The sequence below is a fragment of the Mixophyes fleayi genome, chromosome 6, assembly GCF_038048845.1.
Source record: "Mixophyes fleayi isolate aMixFle1 chromosome 6, aMixFle1.hap1, whole genome shotgun sequence".
In the NCBI taxonomy this organism is placed as follows: Eukaryota; Metazoa; Chordata; class Amphibia; order Anura; family Limnodynastidae; genus Mixophyes; species Mixophyes fleayi.
In genome coordinates, this window is record NC_134407.1 from 27,115,543 (window position 1) to 27,142,080 (window position 26,538).

The following is a 26,538-nucleotide window of genomic DNA, read 5'->3' on the forward strand; positions in this document are numbered from 1 at the left end:
TGCTACACTTACTCATATTATATATAATTATTGAAACAAATGTGTGCCCATTTTGAGTCTTGATAAACGGTGCTGCTGATTAAAGTTATGCAAACATTAGCCACATATTTTAGTGTGAAAAAGCTACGCTACGCTTACTCATGTTATATATAGTCACTGAAAACGATAGTGTGCCCATTTAAAGTCTTTATCCCAAATCTAATAAACGGCGCTGCTAAATGAAGTGCTATAAACACTAACCACATATTTTTTCAGTATACGAGAGGGCTCGCGGCACCACCACTACATTGCCTCACATTTCAGGGTTGTGACATCAATTATGACGTCAATTACCCATAACCCCTAGACAACTGTTGTCAGGATTTGGGTAGAAATAATTCCACACATAAGAAGTGACTTTTTTGGTCTTATGTCCAGGCATGACAATGGCCTTCTTCTTATCACGTGCCAGAACTGCTTCCACTGGTGCAGGACTTACACAAACAACCTCATCCTCATCAACATCCTTATTAGCGCCCTCGACGGCTGCACAAATATCCCCCTCATCCTCTTACAATTCCAAAGTGGCATCCTCAATTGGTGTATCACCGGCTACACTCGGGCTGTTCAGGCACACATCAGCAGAAATGCTGAAAGGGCCCTTCTTTATGGGTACACTATCAGAATGGTCACGATTACACATACCACTCGTGGATGGATCCTCAGGGAATGGTATCAATTCTGATTCTGAGCATACTTTTTCCTCTAATGCCTTACTGTTTTATTCCAGCTCGGCTTTCACACGTAACAGTAGTTGTGGACCACTTTTGGACTCTGAATTACTTTGTCTTGCTTGGTCACGAGTGACCTTACAAGAAGAAGCCTCAGTAACATTTTTAGATCTCGCACTCACAGAGAAAGGCGAAGGTCTCATTCTTTCTTTGCCACTGCGTGTGTAGAATGGCATGTTGGCAATTTTTATTTTATCGGCAGTTAACTTCCTGTATTACAGTTCTTTTTCTCTTCAACATGGTAAAAGGTGTTTTTTTTGTTTGATTTTTTTCCCTCACTTCAAAAGACTATGTACTTTTTACATAGGCTTTACCAGATGACGTACAGGGAAAACTACCATCAGGACTAGTGGCAGCAGGTGCTTTCTGCTCCTGCTCATCTGTGTACTGCTGTGAATCCATTTTAATAAGACCCTACATTTTGTAGTGCAAATTCAGAAAAATACAGTGCTATATTAGGATTTCAGCGCTCAGAAAATTACAGCTTTTTTTTTATAAGGGTGTATATGAGACCCCAAACACTTTGTAGTGCAAATTCCAAAAAATACCCAACCTCCTATTTTTATTCTATCACTTTGCCTGCTCTATACTGTGACCTAATCCTTCTTTGTCGTTCTCTCAAATGGCGCTAAATCGCAGTGGAGGTGGGTATTTATTGATTCCACAACTCGCGAGATCCGAGATCCAAGATACGACGACGTCACAATGACGTTTTACCTCGTTTTGGAATCCGAATAGGCACAACATCGTTACTCGGATCCCCGAAGTTCGGGTGGGTTCGGTTTCAAGGAAACCGAGCCTGCCCGTCTCTAGTTTCAAGTAATTGTTAAACATGGTTTTATTCCAAAATACCTTTGTCTGTTTTAACATGAGTTTTTTTAATTCATCTAATAATTGAGACCAGCCTTTGGTTGAGCTGTTGAGGCCAACTGTATCAAGACAGAATTCAACATCAACATCTCACTGCCATTTCTCTTGTCTTTTTATAAGATCACTGCCTATGCTGAAGGCTGTAATGGGGCAAATTGTTATTATAACTATTATTCTCTCGAAAGGAGAAGGTGAAAAAATCCTGTGCTGGTATATTTAATGGTGCAAGAAAAGCAACACAATTACAATACAGAGAAAGTATATTGCACCAGGTGGATCCCGATTCTCAAAGTTTTCATTGTGTAAATTCATTTAGCTTCAATACAAAAATATATTTTCAAGATAGTTGCCACCACTCCAGAATTATTTTACATGCTGGATGCCTATAAAAATATTAGTTCTTTTGGATTGCACCTTTCATTATTTACAAAGTGGTTTTAAACACTATGGGGTATATTTACTAAACTGCAGGTTTGAAAAAGTGGAGATGTTGCCTATAGCAACCAATCAGATTCTAGTTGTCATTTTGTAGAGTGTACTAAATAAATTATAACTAGAATCTGATTGGTTGCTATAGGCAACATCTCCACTTTTTCAAACCCGCAGTTTAGTAAATATACCCCATAGTGTTTTCAAGTCTTTTCTAAAATTATTGATATGTTTCGAATTCTGATTTTCAAAGTTTGTTGCATTCTGCCAATGTACTATAAGTCGCAAGTACATTGTAACATGTAGATGACACCTACACTGTTGGAACTGATAGGTTGTTTAATATTAAATTCCCTTCCGGTAGAGTTTGATTTGACCGTAGTGATTGGTTTGTGTCATCTTCATGTTGGTTCTAGTTTCAGATATGAGTATGTAGCTTTTGGTCAGGATGAGTTGCTTTTTTATATATGATTTTCAGTTTCTTAGGGAGGACCTTTTTAACTTCATCATCTGATTCCAAAACATGCAAATGTTTCCAGATAATGTCTTCTAGGGTTTTGTACTACTATTAAATTGTGTGATGAATGTGATCTCCTGGAATGGTTGTAGGTCTTTTCTACTGTATTGTTGTGAAGGGGGGCATGCATGACGAGTGTGCGCACACATACTGGGTCTAACCTACACTGCACGCTCCAATCAGGGCAACATGGTGGCTAAGTGGTTAGTACTTCTACCTCACAGGACTGGGATCACAAGACTACCTAAACCTTCGCTCCTAAACCCCCGGCACAAATTAGCCCTACATGAGAACAGCGATGGAGGCCTTACCTATAGTGGTTTGTTCCGACAGCTTGCAAAACAGACTTGACAAAAATGCGGCACTGAAAATTTATGGGCAACAGCTTTAGAACAGGCTTATACACATGATACGCTGTGTATTAACAGGAGAACTGTGTTCAACAAAAAATCGTCTCCAAATGTTAGCCAAATTGGTACATGCTTACGATGATAGGATTTTGACATCTGAACACGTTGAGATGTTAGTTAAAAACAAAAAGGATGCTGATGGAAATTTTCATTGTCAGTGCTACATTGAAAAGGTTAAAAGTGTTTCCAAACTTGAAGCACAATTGGAAGACAAAGATATGGCCAATATAGATAGGGGAAGGCAGATTTGTATGCTCAATTCTCAATTATTAGAGAGAGAGAAATATTACACCGACATTGATAAAGAATTGGCAGAACTGTATGCAGAGATCTATGTATTCAAGGATAAGGTGGCATCTAGTGAAGTTCTAATTGCTGAATTACAAAGTGATTTAATCAATAGAGCACAGATGATAACCAATATGCAAAAAAGAATCAATGAGTTATCACCCTTCTCCACGACACATAATATATCCATGCCTAGAAAGCAGGTATGTAAAACAGATAAAAGAAGCAGTGAAACTGGGAGTATGGGACATAATATGCCTATACTTACTCCTGAGGTAGATCAGAGAGATAAAATAGCCTCAGTGGCTGATCCTAGTTACCCTGTAGCATGCACAGTAACTTATTCAAAACACCCATGGGGAATGGATCTAATGGTCGTGCACAATTTTTGGATGATCAAGTTTTTGGCCTTGGCCACGGTTGAGAAACTGTACATAACGCTCCTATTTCACAAAAAAGTCACTGTAATGGCACAGGATTGCATGTTCCCCATCGAAATTATAGTATGGAGAAGAGTCAATTTCTGTTGAAAATCCGTAAGGGAATTCAAAAAATATGATCCCAGTATAGACCCTTTTACCTCTTGCAATATTTTTGAGGGACATTGTGACAAATTTAATGTCGCCCCAGAACATCGCATGGACTTGTTTAAATTATGTTTACCCATTCACCTCAATCAGAGGTATGCAGCAACTGAAAAAGCTGCTCCAAAAAATTGTCAGTTTCATGATGCGGAAGAGAGACGTTCTATCCTCATGAAATTGGCAACTATTTATTGGGAAGTAACCCCAGAGATCCTATCTAACTTTAAACCAACCATTCACGATGAGCCATTGTGTCTATGTTGTAGGTTTGAAGCCATGTATAGAAAAGTAACCAAAGATCAAGGTACAGAAGTTCCACAAGGCATGATATGCATATTTGTGGAAAAGTGTCCATACGTTGACACAGCATTTCGCTTAAGTGCGGTAAAGGAACCAACGCTTGCAGACGCACCAATAGTTATAGAAGAATACAGACAAGATTTGCTGAAAAATAGGAAGTCACTGAAGATCGGAATATGTTGTGGTAAATGGCAGATCACAAGATAACCGTTACACAACATATGGCAATGTGCACAGACACACACATATTACCCCTACAGCTCCACCACAGGAGAAATGGGTGAATGTGCAATGTTATGCATGCCTAAAGTTTGGCCATGTAAGACATAACTGTCCACAAGGTGTTCGCAAAGAGTATATAAATGACTCTGAACACTTGGGCAATAACAATGGTTTTTTAAAAAAAGCTTCACGTTAGAGAGTTAGACGAGCAAACACATCTGCAGCAGCTGAATCAGATGCAAAAATGTGTGTCACTTGTAAGTACACATACTGGCCAAACAGGACAGTCTCATGTACAGTCACATAACTCAGTGACTCCACAGACACAGAACCCTTTAGAACAGATAAACAATTGTGATGTACAGAAAGCACAAGTAGCAGTTCACACAGCAGATGTCCCTACTGGGAATCTGGTGCAACTAGATTGAAGGTTAGGGACCCCTAAGGATCTGACACCAATATGCAATATCATATTGGATTCCTCAGGGAGACCCCACATAATGGCCAGAATAAAAAAATGAAATACTGAAAATTATGTTTGTTACTGGGGCACAAATTTCAATCACTAATGTAGAACATGATTTACTGCCAGACAGCCCTCAGTGTGTGGTGACTGGATTTGATCACCAATAAGGAGGGGGCAAGAGCCCAAAGAATTGAGGAAGTTGCTTTGGAAATCACCAATGATTTCACTTTAAAAATTCCTATGTGGTATTATTCAGGTTCTGATAACATTATCGGAACTGATGTAATGACACAGAATCTGGATCTTAGATCTAGCAAACTGTTTGCTATGGAAGGGCCCACGAAACTCAAAGGTCTGTGTGATAAAGAAACATCACTTACACACCCATACATGAAATTGGTGGAACAGTCAACATGATTGTACACAAATGGCAAGAGGTCTCACATAACACAGACCTTGAACCTATTGTATACAAATACCCAGAGCTATGGACTCAAGGGAAGAATGATTGTGGAAAGATGACTGATGTTCAGGTGGACATACAAGGACCACATCCACCACCTCAACGTCAATATCATTTCCCCCCTGAAGCTATGCAACCAGTGATTAAAGCTATGACTGATTTAGAAGCAAGGGGGGTGGTCATAAAGGGACATTTCAAGTGCAAAAATCCCTTATGGCCTGTCAAGACGAAGGAGACTTACACCTGGAGACTCACAATTGATCTCATGGTTTTGAATAAATATACCCCCATGTCAGCATAGGTGGTAGCTGAGACACCAGACAAATTGACAAGAATAAATGGCAAAAGTAAGGTGTTCTCTACAATTGATGTAACCAATGGTTTCTTTTCTATACCATTGACAAAAAGCTGCCGTTACAAATTTGCGCTCACCGTGCAAGATTAGCAATACATGTTTTGCGTATTACCCCAAAGATTTCACAGTAACCCTGCATATTTCCATCAGGCATTAGCAGAAGTGCAGAGTGTATTTTCATGCCCAGAATACCTGCTGCAATATGTGGATGATCTACTACTCCATACAGAGAATATGGACAAACATTTGACACTCCTACAGGAATTGTTAGGCCTCATTGTACGAGCAGGGCTCGAACTGAGTCCTCACAAAGCAAACCTGGCTAGGTCAGAGGTCATATTTCTGGTAGTCAATATTGCTCATGGGACAAAAGGTATAATGCCGCCCGAGTTGAAGCAATGGTAAAATTGCCTAAACCACATACACTACAAGACTTGTGCAAATTCCTTGGGGTTGCAAACCTCATGAGGGAGCTCAAAGAGGATTTTGCTACAAAAGCAAAACCTCTGAATGAATTGCTCACAGGTGAGGAACCTTCATTGGGTAGAAGCACAGGAAGAGGCATTTTCTACTCTGAAAAGAGATCTCTCTTCTGCCCCAGTTTTGTCCACTCCACACCCAGAGGGTGAGCTGGCAATTCAGGCTCACTCCGGCCCAGAGTCCATATCAACAGTCTTACTACAAGAAGTAGGATCTGTGACTAGACCACTAAGGTTTTTCTCTAGACTTCTTAAAAGTAAGTCACAAGGGCAAATCTGTATTGTAAATAGTAGAATTGCACCACACCAAGTAAACCATTATTACTCCTTTTATATTTATAAGAAGCAAATATTTTACTATAGGGCATATTGGAGGGTGCACTCACACACTGTATTCGAATCAATACTACATTGGGGAAGAGAGAAAAGCGTGTTCAGAAATTGAGGCATTCAAATGGTCATTTAACCTTTAAAACTTATAATTTTTATTAGTAATCTTTAAAATAGGTAACCAAAAATTGAAATCCAATAAAGGACTTGTAGCGAAATGCTAAAAAGTAAATCTGAGAAATGATGACATGAAAATAATATTAGTAACTGTTAAGAAGGTAGACAAAGGCTACCAAGCTGCGAAGCTGCTATCTGTTTTCTTATTATAACATCAATATTATTCGTTGAATAGACCAGGATTATAGATAAAGACCAATAGGTTGGTTCCCCTATTATTTAATAAAGACTGCAGAGTTGTCCAAAATATATTATTTTAATAATGTGTTATCTTTGATAATACACATATATAAGTATGATATTTCAAGCATATAAGTTTCCTTAATGCTTCTATGAGTGGTATCTGATCCTGTTGGATTCGTTAGTTTGTCCCAAACATTGTTTATGGGGCTTTATTATCCCCTATTCATTTTTGTATATATTCTTTTCTCTTCCTCTTATGACAATTGATACACTACAGGATATATATTCATTAATTCACACTAAACGGATACCATTCACACAGAACTGATTCTCGCTAGGTAGATATCATACACACTGCACTGATATACAGTGATTCAAGTGAGTCCCTAGTTTTCACAGGATCCTTAAGATATGCGACTTAATAGCAAGGAATCATTTGTTAATTGTCTAAAGATAATAATATGTTATCTAAATGCCGCTTCTTAGCAGGGAATCATTCAATAGCTGCCTAAAAATTATTATCTAAGTAGCTGGTCTTAAATGTAATAAGGTCCAAATCATGGAGAGACAGCGAGCGCAGCGTTTCGCTATAAGGCTTTATCAAGGCAAGCCGAAGTACAGGTTGATTGGTCTTATAAAGGGAGAGAACCTCCCATAATCTGAGACGTCACATAGCGACGTTGTTAGCAACTTATAGATCACGTGATTTGGTCTACCTATCATCTGAGTTGTATGCTAGAAGTAGACACTTCCACGAGTTTAAACGCTATTCAAGGTAATCGTTAGTAAGATTTGTCCATCTGATTAAGACTTTTATATTGTTGAATAAAAAGATTACTTATTATTAAGGGGAATTATCATATGTGGCAGTTACGATAGCAATTGGCAGGATCATTCCATAGTGTCATGAATCCTCCCACTTTTCTTAGCAACATTGTTAGTAACCACACTGATCATGTGGTTCTGTTAGCCTATCAGTTTATTAGCTGAAGAAAGACATATCCATGGATTTTAACAGTGCTAACTTATTCTTTATCAAATATGGCAGTAATATATCTTAAGTTGGACTTATCAATTTGTTATTTCTGTATTTAGAGGACATATGAAGGTAAGTATAATGTAAGTAATAATCGATATCTCTAATTATTATATCGACAGAGAACTGTATCCATAGGCTTTCCCATGGATATAATTGAATATATAGTTCCCTTATTGGAGTAATAAGTTATAAGGTCAGTGGTAATGTGTATTGATTGTAGGTAAGTTCTTATATCATGAATGAAAAATATTTCGGTTAAAACAAATTACGATAACTGATTTTATATATATATATATATATATATATATATATATATATATATATATATATATAGCATATGTCATTGTGATGTATATAATCAATATATAAATCCCCTAGTTAGAATGTGAAGTGAGTGAAAAAACAAAATATTAATGATGAACTGGTTAAAGGCATAATTATGCACTAGATAAGTAGAAAAGTAATGTAGTGAATGATAGAATGATATAAGTGAGGATGAGTTTTTAACTTATTATGTTCTACTTTCTATAGCTAAAGTATCTGTGTAACTAGTGAAATTAACTTGGTATGATTCCCCTTATTGGGAAATAAAGTGACTCAATTTAGTGATGAACTAAATAAGAGCATAATATATGCATAATAATGATAAATTGTGAAGATAAATTGTGTAGTGACGTGATATAATTTTTAAAATAAAAGTATTTCTAAGGGGATCAAAAGCACCAATAAAAAATATACATTTGGATTAAAGGACAATGCTAGTAAAGGGAATAAATAATAAGTAATATATTCTGTTTTTATTGAATATATATTATTATTATGTAATATTTTTTTATAATATTATGTAACTGAATTGGTCTGTCCAATTTACAGAAAAGCAGTATAATTACTATAATAATTTAGTCCAAATGGGACAATGCTGCCCATCAAAAATATTTTCTTTGTTTCTCTTTTTAGGAGTTCATTATGGATGTCTCTGCCTCTTATTCCCAAATTAAATTGTTCCATTGCAAATGCAGTAAGATCTTTGGGATTGTTCTGATGATGTCTCAGAAAATGTCTTGCAACTGTGGTTATTTGTTTAAAGTTTGCTATGTCTGTGGGGGCTCTTCTAATGTTTCCTACATGTTCCAGGATTCGCTTTTTAAGTGGCCTACTTGTCATGCCCACATATTTAATTTTGCACGGGCAAGAAAGACAATATATTACAATATATTACATTGATGGAATTGCATTTTAAAAATATTAATGTCAAATATTGGCTTTGCTTACTTTTTAAATACAAATTGAAATTTTGCATACTGAAAGGACATTAAGGGCTAGATTTACTAAGCTGCGGGTTTGAAAAAGTGGGGATGTTGCCTATAGCAACCAATCAGATTCTAGCTATCATTTTGTAGAAGGTACTAAATAAATGAAAGCTAGAATCTGATTGGTTGCTATAGGCAACATCCCCACTTTTTCAAACCCGCAGCTTAGTAAATCTAGCCCTAAGACTTTTACATGGGCTGAAAAACAGGATTATAGTTTAATTTGGCTCACTGGATGGGGGTGGCCAAATCAGACGAGATCTGGCCATTCAACCCTATGGGCTGATCATCAGAGTCACTTCTTGGTCTATTGCAGCTTGTTGTTGTGGTCTAATAATATGACCAATAAGACCATATAGACAGGTCGACAGCAGACATCTCCTTATCTCATTTTTCCAACATTCCTGGTAATGATCTTCTTGATATCAAGAGGATTATTATTGGGGATTGGGAATATATTTTAAGACAAGCAGATCAAATGAGGAGCCTCAATAGTCTGAAAATTTTGAATCCAGAGGGACAGGCCAACATTTGCATAGCATGGGCACAATTCAATCACTTCTGATTTACGTCAAATTCTGTTAAATAGCATTCCTCTTCAATTGCATCCAACTTATGACTCTCTATCTCGTGCGGTGGTAGCCAGTTTATCGATTACCAAAACGACGACATTTATGTACCTAACCAGTGTCGTGGAACTCATGTTTTGAGTATGCATATTGAACTTCAACATTTTTCTTTGGCATAATAGTTTTCAATGTAAATTTATGCATTTACCTTAAATAAACTGTACACATCATTATCATCACCAAAGTTGTAGTGTCCAAATGGTCTTCTTGGGGATAGTGCAGGAAAAGTAGATGGCTGTTGCTCACATCTATAATCTAATTCCAGGACACGGTGGTCATACCCTTTAGAATCCCGGATGGTGAACAGTGCATAAACCTTTCAAACAGAATGCAAACAATAAAAATTTAGACAAATTGCCAAAAAAAGAAAGAAAAATGACAAAAGAATATTAAAGTTCAAACAGTAAAAGACATCTTTCTGGAAATGAAATAAATAAATTGTATTAACAATGTGTCTCTCTGTAGCATATATATGTAAACAATAATAGTAATTGTGAAATGTATAACTATTGCTGCTCTTAGCATGGTGTGAGAATAAATTTGCACCTCACGTGCTCATGACCCTCCATTCAATAAACCTTTCTCCACTTTTTTTTACTGGGATAAAATACTTCAGTGGCAAAGACTAAGCAGTAAAAAAAAATACAGTAACAAAAAAATAAAATAACAATACGTCTGTGTTGTCCCTGGATCAGTGCTACAAGTGCCTAGTTTTCGAACATTGCAAATACAGTCTTTATCAGACATACTGTAAAGTTAGTTCAAGATTACAACAAATTACAATATCTTTTATGAGTTTGATCGGGACATACATAGTTTAGGTGGTTGGTCAAGAAGTCAGTTCAAAGGGTATGTGTAGAGAAGGTTGGGGAGTAGTTTCTTGTTGGCCCACATTTTTAAATGATTGCAACAATGTGTGTTATAATAATTTTTTCATTTCAGATTAGAATTGACATTTTGCTACTCACACGTATTAAAATGGCAGCCCCTCCCCCTTCCCCTGTCTAAATTGATTATGACACTATTTGTGAGAGTTATTTTTTTTCTTACAAACATCTAATTGGGTTTCCTCCTGGTGCTCCAGTTCCTCCCACTGTCCAAAAATGTACTGGTAGGTTAATGGATTCTGACAAATTGGGTCCTAGTATGTATATGTGTGTGTGTGTGTTAGGGAATTTAGAATGTAAGCTCCAAAGGGGAAGGGACTGATGTGGATGACTACATATCCTTTGTACAGAGCTGTGTAATATGATTGGCATTGTATAAATAAATGATAACAATAATACTGAATAGAGGACAGCTGCTCTATAAATTAAATTCTTTTTATTGCTTCTGAACAGTTCATATATTTTTATCCTCTTTAATCAATGTTTCTCTAACTCTTTAAAATAGAACAGAGATAAAGCAGCTTTACCAATGTAGTTACTATGTATTCTCTACAATGTAAGCTCTCAGCAGGATTCTGTCACAATATGGGAATACGGCTACCTGCGGATATGGGCACTGCAACACTAGGAAGCGCAGAGTCTAACACGCTGCTGGTCTTCACCAGGGACCCCCGCAAGGGAGTTTGGATTTTGCGGCAAACGACAGGCAGGTTGCGGCCCTCCCAGGAAGCTATCCGTGAGGTGGCGATGAGAATCATGGTCGTACAGGCTGGGGTCAGGAACTGTGCGGGCAAATAATGTACAGAATCAGGAACCAAAGAGTAGTCAGCAAGCCAAAGGTCAATCCAGAGAGTGCGGTACAAGTCAAAAGGGAAATCCAATATAAGATCAATGGGAACCGGGTCGGTACTCAGGGAATCAGACTGAATGTTAGAGAACATAGGGAACACTGGAGGCTAGATAAACTAGTTGCTCTGGCACCCTAATGGTGTCAGAGCCAGCTTTAAATAGAAGGATGAAGGAGCTCATTGGAGGACAGTGGGCGGCGGTCAGACGCGCTGACCGCTGACAGGAAACCGGGGAGTGCGTCCCGTTGCCGAGGCAACGGTCGCACATGCACCTTGAGAGTGCCGGAAACGGGGCGCTTGGCAAGGGGAAGACGTCCGTCCCCAGCCAGCGAGGAGGCACGGGGACATGATCGGATAGATTCCCTCTAAACTCTGTTTCATGTCTGCACCTCCTTCACCAACTCTCTATGTACATGTCCTGTTTTATGTATGTTTGTATTTTGTATAATTAGGTATTTTGACTGTCCAACGCTGTTGGGTTAATTAAGCATGATAATGATTTTACTCATCTCCGGATACAATTGTTACAACTGTCATACTTTTACTGTTAAATTATGTCTTCATTGTAATATGCTTGTATGGTATTCATTTTAAATTTGGTCATGTAATTAGAGAATGTAAAGTGTGTCCTTAATAGGTTCCAGACTGTCTATTGCACTACTGCATCACTCACCTTATCAGCAGTCAGCTCTTTCTCTGGTTTCATTAATACCACACTCTGATCCACCACTCTCAGACCACAGAGAGATCCTGGAGCTGCCTGAACCCGCAGAGACACATCTGATCCTGGGAGAACCTCATCCGGGGAGAACCCAACTGATACCTGGAAAAAAGTTACAGTATATGGGGGTGGAAAATAACTCTCCATCTGTTATCACCAGCTATTCTACTCTATGGGCTAGATTTACTAAGCTGCGGGTTTGAGAAAGTGGGTATGTTGCCTATAGCAACCAATCAGATTCTAGCTGTCATTTTGTAGAAGGTACTAAAGAAATGAAAGCTAGAATCTGATTGGTTGCTATAGGCAACATCCCCACTTTTTCAAACCCGCAGCTTAGTAAATCTAGCCCTATATGTTGTTAATATCTGGTACATTACATTTTGAACAACACTGACCTGTAATGTACAAAATGTAAGTTAATAAGGGCATAAATTGCTGCACACTGTTTATGACTGAAAGTACGATATTTCTCCTCATGGTGATGCAATTGGTATCAAGTTCTGTTAGAAAAAGGGTTAGGGTTTAGTCTGATATTTGCTTAAACATAGAATTGTTGTATTTTTTAAGGTACAAAATAGATGTACAAATAACAAGAGAAGAGGACATAACGAGGTCATTTCAGCAATTTTACAGTAGTGTGACATTTTCACAAATGTTTCCTGAATACACATTTGTGTCTTTAATGTGTAAGAATATGTTAATCAGAAGAGCCAATATTATACGTGTTCTCTGTGTTGTCTCAATGCCTATTAATGGTGTATCTAATTGCTAGACGGAATAGTTGCATAAAGTATCGCTACTGTAACTGTTTTCTGTTGTAGCACTGCTAAATAATATTCCAAGTAGCTAAGTTGTTAGAAAAGGTAGATCTAAGTCTGGTATTGCTAATATTGTGAATCCACATTGAGTATAGTAAATCACCCTGATCACGCTACAAATAGGAAGAAGGGAGAAGGGAGAAGTCAGCACTAATTCTCTAAAAGTCACTACTGGATAATGGGTATTACTAAAAATGCGTTAGTGATTTCTCTGATTCAGTAAAGAATTACATGGAGAATGAATTAGTTTGTCTGTTAGTTTAAACGGACATGACTAGGTGCATTCAGTGAAATCGACGTGTGTTTCGCTGGTGCAAGACTATGGGCTAGATTTACTAAGCTGCGGGTTTGAAAAAGTGGGGATGTTGCCTATAGCAACCAATCAGATTCTAGTTTTCATTTATTTAGTACCTTCTACAAAATGACAGCTAGAATCTGATTGGTTGCTATAGGCAACATCCCCACTTTTTCAAACCCGCAGCTTAGTAAATCCAGCCCCATGAGTAAATAAGGTGATGAACTAAAATAAATTAATGTGTAAAAAATGATAAATTAAGGAATAATTACCAATGTTTTATTTATGTATCAGTGTGATTAATGATCCCATTTATAAATTAGATTATATCCATTAATGTAAAGCGCTACGGAATTTGCTGGCGCTATATAAATAAATATTGATGATGATGTTGATGATGATTAATGTAAAATAATAACCGTGATTTAAAGTATTTTTAATGCTGGTTTATTGTGACTCAATTTGTGATTGATAGTGATCAAATGTATAATATTTTAATCAGTGTCTTGACCAATGATCTGTAAATACACTAAAGATATTATTTTGATATCAATCATTAATTCTTTGATAGAAAATGTTAAATATGCAGTTCTATTAAATCCATGTGTAATCCAAATATCCAATCCACCCACAGGTGGTCCACACATGCCCTCCTCTCTCCCAAACAGGGTAAGTATTATTTCTTTGTTCTTATGAACTCATTTACCAATTTATGCTTCATCTATATATTGTTAATTTGTTTATGTATATAGAGAGGGGGCCACTACACTTAACCAATCACAGATGGACCACCTATCATCCTTCATTGGTGATCATTTTCTTTAGTATAACCCTAAATCACCAGGATTGTTTTTCTATATCCCTATTTATTGATTTTAAGTTATGTCATTATTTTTTTAAATTCAATATTCTTGTGATTATTGAGATATATATTGTATATATTTTTGTGTAAATTTTATAAAATACTATTTGGAGAGGGATATATTCTTAATATTTTCATTCAGTTTATTATCTAATATCAGAAATCAGCAATGTGTTATCTTCTAAAAGTCTACTGATTGATATTATTCCCAAAATGTATCAATTTAGAGAAATGCTATATAATTCGTATTCTCATTTAAACCTAATGGTTGTATGGTATTCATTAGGAAAATCATTCTCGCTTCCTTATTTAATAATTCCTGCTTTAAATCTCCTCTGATACCCAGCTTTACCTGCTCCATACCGAATGCTGTTAAATGACTAGGATCACTTTGATGTGTTCTTAAAAAATGTTTTGCTATTGTAGTTAGTTTTTTAAATCTTTTTGAGTCTGATTCTGCATTCCTGATATTAGCAATGTGTTTCAGTAATCTCTGTTTAAAGACATCTGCTCGCCATGCCTATATAGTTGAGATTACAAGTGCAAGTGAGACAGTAAATAACCCCTTTAGTTTCACAATTTATAAAGGAATTGATAGTATGATTTTTGCCATACCTGTCAACAAAGTTTTTTGTCTTTTTAACAAATTTACAGGCTTTACACCTTCCATAGGAAAAAAAATCCTGTGATTGTTTTAATTGTTGATTCAGCAATCTTTTTTTCTTTGAAATGACTCTGGACCAGAAGATCCTTTAGATTTTTAGATCTTTTCCAACTTATGGAGATTTTCTCTTCTATTCCTTCTCGTAGGTCTGACTCTAGTTTTAAAATATGGCTCTGTTTTTGTAATATATTGTGTATCTCCAGCCATTGGTTATTGAATCTACTGATAAATCTAACTTGTTCCTTTGTTGATTTTGTTCTTCTTTGAGGAAAGATTAAGTCATCTCTGTTGATATTTTTTGTTTCATTATATGATTTCTTAATCATGTTATGACTATATCCTCTTTTGTGTAATCCCCTCTTTAATTCCTTTGCTCGTTTCTCAAAAATATCCTATTGTCCATAATTACATTTTGTTCGTAGATACTCTCCTTTCGGGATACTTCTAATGATGGAAGGTAAGTGGGAACTAGTTGCATGAAGAATGCTATTGGTAGAGGTTGTTTTTTTAAATATGTCTATTAAGAGTGCTCCATTTTCTGTTATAAATATGGTGAAGTCCAAGAAATTGATCTTTGTCATGCTCATATCATAGGTTAGTTTCAGATTTATTTTGTTCTTATTTAGTTGATACATGAATTCGATAAATAGACCTTTCTCTCCTTCCCAAATTAGGAAGATGTCATCAATAAATCTGAACCACATGGTTATATGTTATGTGAATCTCTCATTTTCTTCAACAAACACCATTTCCTCTCACACCATCCTAAGTAAATGTTAGCATAGGTGGGGGCACATGTTGTCCCCATTGCTGTGCCCCTTACCATTAAGGAGAATTTCCTAGAAAAAAATAAAGTAATTCTTCAGGATGAATTCCAACAGAGTTAGTATAACGTTATTATGGTCTGAGTGAATTTTCATTTCCAAAACATGTCGGACTGCATGTAAACCAATTTGATGTTCGATATTGCTATATAGACCTTCTATGTCGCAAGTACATAGCCACATGTTTTTCTTCAAGGTAATAATTTGTATTTTGCCAATTATTTATGGAATCCTGGATATGGGATGATAATGTGTAAACAAATTCCCTAAGATGGCTGTCCACATAAATACTCACCTTTTCCATTAAGTTTCTTATACCTGAGACTATGTGTCTCCCACGTGGTTTCTTTACATTCTTGGGGAGAATATAGAATGTAGAAATTTTTGGGTTTTCTACCCATAAGAAATCATAGTCTCTCTTGGCTATTGCTCCTTCATCCAATGCATCCTTGATCAAATTCTGATAGCTTGTTAAGAAGGAATTTGAGGGGTTGGAAGTTAGTTTTTGATAGCAATTGATATCAATTAACTGTCTATATACTTCCAGTTTATATTTCTCCACTGGCCAAATGACAATGTCATCTGCTTTACCAGAGGATTTGATGACTACAGTCTCCCATTTTCTGGTTTAATTCAATGCTTTCTTCTCTTCCTTTGTAATATTAGATCTATTATTAAACGGTTTTTGAAGCAATGCATCCATGTCTTTTGAGACCAATTCCATGTATATTATTGCTTCAGGAAAAATCTATATGTTCGGGCAGAATGTTGATTTTTTTTCTTTAATTTCCTTCCTACATCTTCATTCAATAACAGTTGTTTTTTTTATTGTTGTTTCTGTTTGTAGTTCCTCCAATGCTGATAATACTTCAAGTTCTTTTGTATCTAAGATGGGTTCCTGTCGTGTATCTTCAGTATCTTCATTGTTAAAATTAACACAAGAGTCTTTACCATCCCTGGTTTTATCCCCATCATTATTTTTAAAAAAACTTATGTAATAAAAGATTTCTAATGAAAAGGTGCAGGTCTTTTTCTACCTCAAATCTATCCATCTCAGCCATAGGAGAAAAAGATACACCATTGGATAGTATATCTATTTGTGTTTTTGTTAATATTTGATTTGACAGATTAATTATTCTCAGAGAAATTTCCAATTCATCTAATGTTTCTGTTTATTCAGTGTTCTCTGTGGGATACCCTCCCATTCTCTTAATTCTCTTTTCCTTGAGCCTCTGTCCTCCCCTTCTTCTTTTCTTGTATCTATTGCTGATCCTGTGTCCCTTGTGCCTCTTTCTAAAAAAAAATTTCTTTGAGGAAGTGAGGTATCTCTTAATCTCGTGGAGCTTTCAAATCTATCTCCTTCTGAAGTTTCTGCTTCTGAGGTAGTGTGACTTCGGTTATTGCGTTGTTTGGACGTTAGCCTACTAACTCCCTGATTCCATCTAAATAAATTGTTTTGTTCAAAATCGCTTTTGTCTCTTAAAAATTTTCTTTTTTTCTTTTCTTTAATTGTCTGTTCAGTGTCCTCTATTTCTTTCTTGTATTTGTCATAGGTTTTTGGGAAATTGTCTAGACTTTCATGGTCCTTTAGTTTATCCCCTAGTTTTGAGATTTCAAATGTCAGTTGTTCCAATTTAATTTCATCATGTTTAATCAAAACTTTTATCAGGTCAGATGAACATTTTAAAAAGGAATTGTTCCCATTCTGGTTTCAACGCCTCATTAGCCAGTTCATAAGCTGGGTATAATCTTGGTCTCAGACTTTTAGGTGTAATTTTCAGATGTTACCTTATTCCAGAAGGTTTTAGTTTCTCTGATTACTAGATGTTTGAGATCCAAAAGATCTTCAGTCCAATGTGAGTTCCCACAGTATAATGATTGACAACCACTAAAAACAGGATCCAGATTCTCACACCATTTTTCCTGTCTTGTACTCAAATCCTTTTTAATATTAAAAGTAGCCATCCCTATCAAATATTTATTGTGTAGAAAGGTAGTCACTTATTATTTAAATTTTGAGAATTCTTAGATATTAATCCTTTCTCTTATAACATTCGGAAATTGATTTGTTTATAAATAATTGTGCAGACCATAGAAAATGAACTAAATCATTTAGACAGTTTGAGGAAAAAGAGGGAAAGAGGGAAGAGAACGGTTGCACGAATTGTAGTAGTAGGAACACCCTTATTATATGAAAATATATAATGGATTATTCCAATATTTTAGTTTTTATTTTCTTAAGTCAGGATGATTTACTATAATCCATGTTGATTCACAATATTAGCAATACCAGACTTAGATCTACCTTTTCTAACAACTTAGCTACTTGGAATATTATTTAGCAGTGCTACAACAGAAAACAGTTACCGTAGCGATACTTTATGAAACTATTCGTCTGGCAATTAGATACACCATTAATAGGAATTGCAACAACACAGAGAACATGTATAATATTGGCTCTTCTAATTAACATATTCTTACACATTAAAGACACAAATGTGTGAAAATATTATGTAAATGCAAGCTTAGATATGAATTATGGTGATTTATTGAACACCATCAACAGGGTTCATGCTGAGGAAGGATTAAAGGGAGTGTAGCTACCCATGATATACAGAGGGAATTACTTCTATTACTTGTAATTGATCCATTTGCCCCTTTATCATTAGAGTTTATGTTATTTCCTCAATATTATTAGAGACGGTTAGGTGCATCCAGTTATTTTAATAGTATACAACTGTCACTCAATCCCTTATACACTTGTTTGTTATACTTCGCTGATTTTTAATCTCTGATGCTTTTTTAATGTTCATAAATAAAAGTTATATTTTAGATTAATTTGAGAATTCCAAGACAATCCCATATTATTATTAGATTGACAAATTAGGAGTAAGCTGTGCATCAATTCTAAATAACCTCTTGCCTTTCCTTTTTTAATTACTACACCCACATTACAACAGCTTGCACTGCAACCCCCACAATTCAACCACCTACACTTCAATCAGCAGATGCTTTAATTGTAGAATTAATAGAATTCATTTAACTTATCCATTTATCACTTTCATTTAAACAGAGATGCTTTGAAAAAATATGTTTTAAAATTAGCATTTCCCTTTCAGGGCTCAGGTCCATATTTAATGAAAAGGTGACAAGTTTATCAGGCAACTCACCTTATTTTTGAAACACCTTAGCACATTGAATTTTGCAGAATCTGCCAAAATCTCTCCATTAGGTAGTAAAATGTACACAAGTGCATGAAATTTTGAAGATATCCCTGCACTCATAGAAAGCTTCAAAGTGACTTCACCATGAAGGTCTGTGAGAGACAGACAACACAGGGAAACAGAACAACAATGTCACTTTAGACTAAGTGAATTAGACAACTTTTTTTCATTAAAAGTTTCAAAAGTACACTTTAGTGTGTGATAATCAAACAATTCCTGGTAGTGAAGTAACAAAAGTGTGCTTTATTTGGCAGTTTTGAAACCGCTGCATATCGCTGGAGCTTTTCATCCACCGAATTTACTCTCCAGTTGTTCGGAGTGTGCAATCACAAGCTGACGGCGATGTGTGGCCTTTTCTAATTCCCAAACCTGACAATTTTTTGTGTCAAATCACAAGTAGTTTAGGGAAAACTGCCATTAGCAATGTGTTAAAAAAAATATATAAAGGCATGCATACAAAACCCTCTCCATCTCCTTCTTTAAAGACACATACTACTCAACATCTGACATGATCCTCTAGGAATGATTGGCTTAACACTATTTAGCATTGGGTCTTTCCTTGTATCCCTGGTCAATGGGAATCAGGGTAATAAAATAAATCTGTTGCCCCCTTATTTAATTTATAAGTATCGGTGCCCCTTTAGATGCAACAATGAATAATTGAGCCCCCTTAGATGTAACAATGAATTACTGTGCCTCTTTAGATGTAATCAGACAGAATGTTGCTCCCTTAGATGTAATCAGTCAGAATAGTACCCCTTTGGAGGAACTAAGTTATAAATATTCTAATTCTAATGTAGTCTATGTAATCATATATTCATGAGAGATGAGAGACCACGCCTTAATGACTGGCGTTCAATTAAGGTGGCAGTCTTACCGGACATAAACTCATTTTACCTCTGGAGCACCTCTTCTTCAAACCCTAGTAGTTCATCATCATTACTATTTTATATAGTGCCACTATAGCGCTGTACAGAGAACTCACTCACATCAGTCCCTGCCCCATTAGAGCTTACAGTTTAAATTCCCTAACATACACACACACACACGCACACAGACTAGGGTCAATTTGATAGCAGTCAATTAAACTACTAGTATGTTTTTGGAGTGTGGGAGGAAACCAGAACACTCGGAGGAAACCCGCGCACATACGGGGAGAACATACACACTCCATACTAGAGATGGGCGGGTCCGGTTCTCCGAGAACCGAACCCACCCGAACTTTGGGTATCCGAGTACCGAGCTGAGCAGCTCGGTACTCTCCCGCCAATTCCGAATCCAAATCGAGGCCGAACGTCATTGTGACGTCGTCGGATCTCGGGACTCGGTTCTCGCGATACTTCAACTTTATAAATACACGCCTCCACAGCAATCCATCGCCATTTGACAGAGGGAGAGAGCAGGGTGTAGTCATAGGCTAATTAGAGCAGGGACAGAGAAAGAATACAATATTGTTCTTGCAATTGCTCTAACCAAAATCGCTAGTGCAGAGAGGAGGATAGAGGTTTATTATTTTTTCTTCATATTTGGCACTCCCCAGCGCTTTTGGGTTGTCCCCCATAATTGTGCATTAATATTTCTGGCTGTCAAAAGTCATATCTGTCAGCAGTATCTACTCAATAAATGTTAGCACTCCTCAGTGTTTTTGGGGTGTCCTCTCTAATTGTGCATTAATATTTCTGGCTGTCAAAAGTCATATCTGTCAGCAGTATCTACTCAATAATTTTAAGCACTCCTCAGTGTTTTTGGGGTGTCCTCTCTAATTGTGCATTAATATTTCTGGCTGTCAAAAGTCATATCTGTCAGCAGTATCTACTCAATAAATGTTAGCACTCCTCAGTGTTTTTGGGGTGTCCTCTCTAATTGTGCATTAATATTTCTGGCTGTCAAAAGTCATATCTGTCAGCAGTATCTACGCAATGGATTCAAAGCAGTCCACATATGATCTAAATGAGCAACCAGGTTCTGTCACCAGTCCTGATGTTAGTGTTCCCAGTACGTCATCTGGCCAAGGCGATGTCAAACAACAGAGTGTTTTCAAATTAGTGCAAAAAACAAAAACCAAAAAAAAATTTACTGTATTGAAGCGAAAAAGAAGTGTAACTGAGCAAAAGTTAAGTGACGATAAAAAAAAAATTGCAAGCATGCCATTCTACACACGCAGTGGCAAAGAGAGAATGAGGCCTTCACCTTTGGCTATTAGTGGCAGATCCCAAAAAGTTACCCAGCCTACAATTGGTGCACAACTACTGTTACGCGTCAAAGCTGAGCTGCAAGATACCAGTGAGGCATTACAGGAGAATATTTGCTCTGATTCACAAATGACAACAATCCCTGTGGAGAGTCCATCCAACAGTGGGATGTCTAATCGTGAGCATTCTGCTGATGTGTGCCTTAATAGCCCGAGTGTAGCCGGTGATACCCAAATTGAGGATGCCACTTTGGAATTAGAAGAGGATGAGGGGGAGATTTGTGTAGGCGACGAGGGCGCTAATGATGATGTTGATGATTATGATGCAGACAGATACCAAATTGCCTTTCTCAATTTCTATTTATATTCTAGATTATATAACGGCTGAATAGTTTTCTATTTTACTCCTAGTGGAGAGAGGATCTGATGCAGACAGATACCAAACTGCCTTTGTCCATTTCAATTTATATTGTACAGTCTATAATGGCTGAATTTTTTAGTATTTTATACAAGTGGAGGGGGGGCTAGAGAGACAGAAACCAAACTGGCTTTCTCCATGTCAATTAATATTGTACAGTCTATAATGGCTGAATTTTTTGGTATTTTATACAAGTGGAGGGGGGCCTAGAGAGACAGAGTGACCCCAAACTGTCTTTCTCCATGTCAATTAATATTGTACAGTCTATAATGGCTGAATTTTTTAGTATTTTATACAAGTGGAGGGGGGACTAGAGAGACAGAAACCAAACTGGCTTTCTCCATGTCAATTAATATTGTACAGTCTATAATGGCTGAATTTTTTGCTATTTTATACAAGTGGAGGGGGGCCTTGAGAGACAGAAAGCAAACTGGCTTTTTCCATTTCTTTACATATTTAACTATAAGTGTAGGGTGTAATATACATTCAAAGACGATGGCTGCATTGCCAATATGCATAGATGGAGAGGAAGACAATCTGTTTTGTGTGTAGAATAGGCCTACCAACGAAGAATTAAACTGTTTTTTTGGATGATTTATTACCTCAACAATTAGATTACTTGTCTCTAAAACAGTTGGAGCACTAAATTGGGTTAATTTAGGCCCAAAAACATGGATTTTCCCAAAAAATAGCAAAACAAAACCAAACAAAACCAAAACCAAAACCAAAACACGCAATGGCGGTTTTGCAAAACCAAAACCAAAACCAAAACACGACGGTAATCCAGATCCAAAACCGAATCCAAAACCAAAACACGGGGGTCAGTGACCATCTCTACTCCATACAGACAATGCTATGATCAGGAATCAATCTTATGACCCCAGTTCTGTGAGCCACAAGTGCTAACCACTAATACACTGTGCTGTCCCCCACCTTTACAGGCTCAGGATCCCTTTGCCAACATTCTCACTCTGTGCCACCCCCTCTTGTCTCAGCCTTTCACCTTCCCATTAGATTGTAAGCCCTCTTTCTTTCTCTAAAAAAGGAAAAAGGAGAAAAATCCCTGGTGCTGAAAGACTAAGTGCTAAAATAATTGGAAAGCTGGTGACTAAATATCTGCAGCAGCCTGTGTGTTCTAAAACAAAAAAACTTGAACAGGAGAAATTACAGTGCTTGAATTGACAACACTGCTGACCAAATATGAATCCATGAAACTGTCTAAGTCAAATAATTGAATATGGTCAATTCAAATTAATATTAAATCAAATTAATATCTACCAATCATATTTTTAGACAATCTTTGTCTAAAAATATGCGAATAACACGCTACGGCGTGGAAGAGAGTAGTTAACCCATTCGAACACTTGTACACACATTCACACTTACATATTCACTTGTAATTAGTTCACCTTAAAAATAGTTACAAAACATAGTCATTTATAATCAAATGTAGCAAAGTTTATAGTTAAATATTATAATGTTTAACACACTTGAATGAGATCCAAGGTTCAGGATACAGGAAACATATCGTGTCTAGTATCCTTCTAATCCCCTATTTATCCTCAGACGTCCGGTTCTATCGCCTAAGAGATCACCGATAATCGCATTGCGGTTATCGATGACATCATCAGCTGGCGCCGCCTTCTTCAGGGTGCGCCATCACTTCCAGTCACATTACACAAAAGTCAACCTGCATGCTGTTCGGGGAAGAAGCCCTTCGGTCTCTCTACGTCGGGGTAAGTAGTGTCGGAATAATGAGTATCATTATTCTGTACCCAACCCTACTAGACGTACATAACAAAACTATGTACAATATAACACACTTTTATTACATGATTAAACTATAAAACAGCATATATACTAAATGATTAATAAAATAAATACACATATATTCTGATCAGTGCACTGATCTAGTAACCAATATCTATAGTCCAAAAAATGGACAGAGTGTTATGACCTGAAACCAATCGCATATATTATTTTCCTATGAAAACTCAATCTAGCACTGGGGATAAGTGCTCATCACACCTTATGGGACAATCCCCTGTAGTGCTTTGTCCTCCTGAGTGAATAAAACATTAGAACATACTAATCCACAACATCATATATTCTATATACGATATTGTGGATTAGTAGCTTCTAATGTTTTATTGACCAAGGAGGACACAACAACACAGAGAATTGTGCCATGGGGTGTTGTGAACACTTATCCCCAGGGCCAGATTGAGTTTTTGATAGGAAAATAATATATGCTATTTGTTTCAGCTCATAACACTCAGTTCATTTTTTGGGATATAGATATATTTGTCTAGATCAGTCCACTGTTAAGAATATATGTGTATTTATTTTAATAATCATTTAGTGTATATAGTGTTTTATGGTGTTTTATATTTTAATCATGTAAAAAGAGTGTGTTATATTTTACATATTTTCACGGATTCATATTTGGTCAGCGATGTTATCAATTCCAGTGCTGTAATTCCTTCTAATTAACCGCTTTCCTTCTGTCTGCTCCCACATTGGCCACATATGCGTCCTTGTATCATACCTCTTGTATGTTCTATACAGCACTTGCTTGTTATATACCATGTCTATTATGTCTTAAGTACAGTATTACACACCATATTTTTATGTTTTTTCATTTATACTTCTTGAATGAGCTTTATGTTGCTTGTAATATTTTTGTAATATAATAATAGCAATATCAAGTTTTAAGCATCCCACCCTATATTATGATATTCCTTAAATAGCCCTCAAATTGTCTCCCCATGAACCATCACTGTTACCTTAATTTCACTTGCAAATGCAGCCATAATCTCCTGAACTCTTAAAGCACAAAGGGGTATCATGTGGGGGTAACGGGTGACTATCGTAAGTTTATGAACTTCTGCTTCAGGCTGTTGGCTTACAGTTCTTGATATGTTAGGCGCAATATAAAAAGATATGCTAATTACCCCACCGGTCATACTTAATGTAATAGACAGTATGTTTGGTAGGCCTATCTTCAGTTCTGATGATTATCCCACAGGAGGACATGCCACCGGTTTATTGTAAGTTGCTATTCCTTACATTAACAGTCAGTTACCACGTTCATTTGGAATGGTTTTGTTGTATCATGGTTTTGTTTTTTTTTTAAATTTTCCACAGCAAGCTTACTCCTTCTGAAAGCAGTGTAATTTCAGTTGAAAACCAAAACGGGGCTGTAGAGACCAACTGAGATTTTTGAGATAATTATACAACTTAAAAGCCCATTGCTTGACTGAGTCAAGGATTGATTATTTTACCTTCACTTCCATTTTCAATGTTGTTTTCTAAAGACCCAGAATCTTGTATGGACCCTCCAGAAGTGACCTATTGGAAAATTATTTATATATATATAAATTAGAATCGGTTACCACTCATTGCGTCCTAATAGGATGACTAGTTCATGCCCACTTATCCCTTAACCACACTCCTCAAGACTGATCACCACCAATTAGACTCCTTATTGTTTTCATGTCATTTTTTAGCTAGGAGGAAACCTATCTATAGGTCAGGAGGAACAGATGCTCAGAAATAACTAGTACAAAAATAGTTAACAGCACTAATTTTCATAGTAATAACTTTATACAAACATAAATATATTACACATATAATTAATGTCTAAAAATAATAATTGGCTTGTTGTTAAAGACATTTAATCTTCTATTAAACATTAGCCTTTGTAAGCTAAATATATTAATAATAACCTGGATCAGTAAATGCATCTATCATGACATATTAGCATTAATATCAAACTAGAGAAGAGACATACATGAAAATAGAGTAAATGTGCATGTTGTAATTAGTATTCTAAAGCACATATACTTCTTATACATATATGGTTGATACTGCGCTTCAAATTCACTCTAACCTTCAATTAGGAATGATTACTCTGTCCTAGAATAAAACTCCAAGGGGTATATTTACTAAACTGAGGGCTTGAAAAAGTGGAGGGGTTGCCTATAGCAACCAGATTCTAGCTGTCATTTTGTAGAATTTACTAAATAAATGTTAACTAGAATGTGATTGGTTGCTATAGGCAACATTTCCACATTTTCAATCCAGCAGTTTAGAAAATATACCCCCTAGAGCTCTTTAATAATTTTCCACTGAAGGTACTTGCACAATAAATCTAGTATAAAAGAGTAATATACTTTCAACTATTCCACATTATGGTAAACTGTAAATGAGCTTTTAATTGGTAATGATTGAAATGTTATCACTGCTTCAGTTGTGCTCTGTGTATATGCATGCAAGAAAATCATTGCTCCTCGATAAAGCATTCACTTGTTGTTTTGAAAGTAACAAGTGATCGTTGCATCTTGATCCTCTTAATGTATAAGTTGTATAATATGTTTGATGAAGATGAAGAAAGAAGACGAAAAATGAAGAAAAAAGAAGAAAGAAGAAAGAAAAAGAAAGAAAAAGAAAGAAGAAGACAAAAGAAAGAAGAAGAAAAAAGAAAGAAGAAAAAAGAAAGAAGAAAGGAGAAGAAAAAAGAAAGAAGAAAGAAAAAGAAAGAAGAAAGAAAAAGAAAAAAGAAAGAAGAAAGAAGAAGAAGGGAGAAGAAAGAAGAAGAAGGGAGAAGAAAAAGTCAGAAGAAGAAGGAAGAAGGAAGAAGAAGAAGAAGGAAAAAGAATAAGAAGAAGGAGGAAGAAGAAGAATGAAAAAGAAGGAAGAAGAAGAAGAAGGAGGAGGAAGAAGAAGCAAGAAGAAGGGAGAAGAAGGAGGAGAAGAAGAAGGTACATTGTTCTCCATTTCTCCAAGCATCTATTTTCTGGTGCGCCCAGCAGCCCACACCATCCATCTCCAGAACCTTACAGTGGTTTCTGTACAACACAACACCAGACATTGTCACAAAGGACATCAATTAACTCCACATAGGTAATCCTTGGCAAGTATTGGATAAGAATTAGTTTACTATTGAGTCAAGTTCATGTCCTC

General features: G+C 36.3%; 1 protein-coding gene across 1 annotated transcript in view; it reads right to left on the bottom strand.

Moving 5' to 3' along the window:
- The window catches only part of LOC142095297 (alpha-2-macroglobulin-like), a 115,604-nt gene that overhangs the window by 57,273 nt on the left and 31,793 nt on the right, over positions 1 to 26,538 (bottom strand). Inside the window, exons 13-16 of the mRNA XM_075178255.1 lie at positions 24,858 to 24,924; positions 18,911 to 19,056; positions 12,218 to 12,379; positions 9,970 to 10,137 (exon numbers count right to left, since the gene is read on the bottom strand). Coding sequence (XP_075034356.1) covers positions 9,970 to 10,137; positions 12,218 to 12,379; positions 18,911 to 19,056; positions 24,858 to 24,924 — 543 coding nt within the window. The remainder of the gene's footprint in view (positions 1 to 9,969; positions 10,138 to 12,217; positions 12,380 to 18,910; positions 19,057 to 24,857; positions 24,925 to 26,538) is intronic.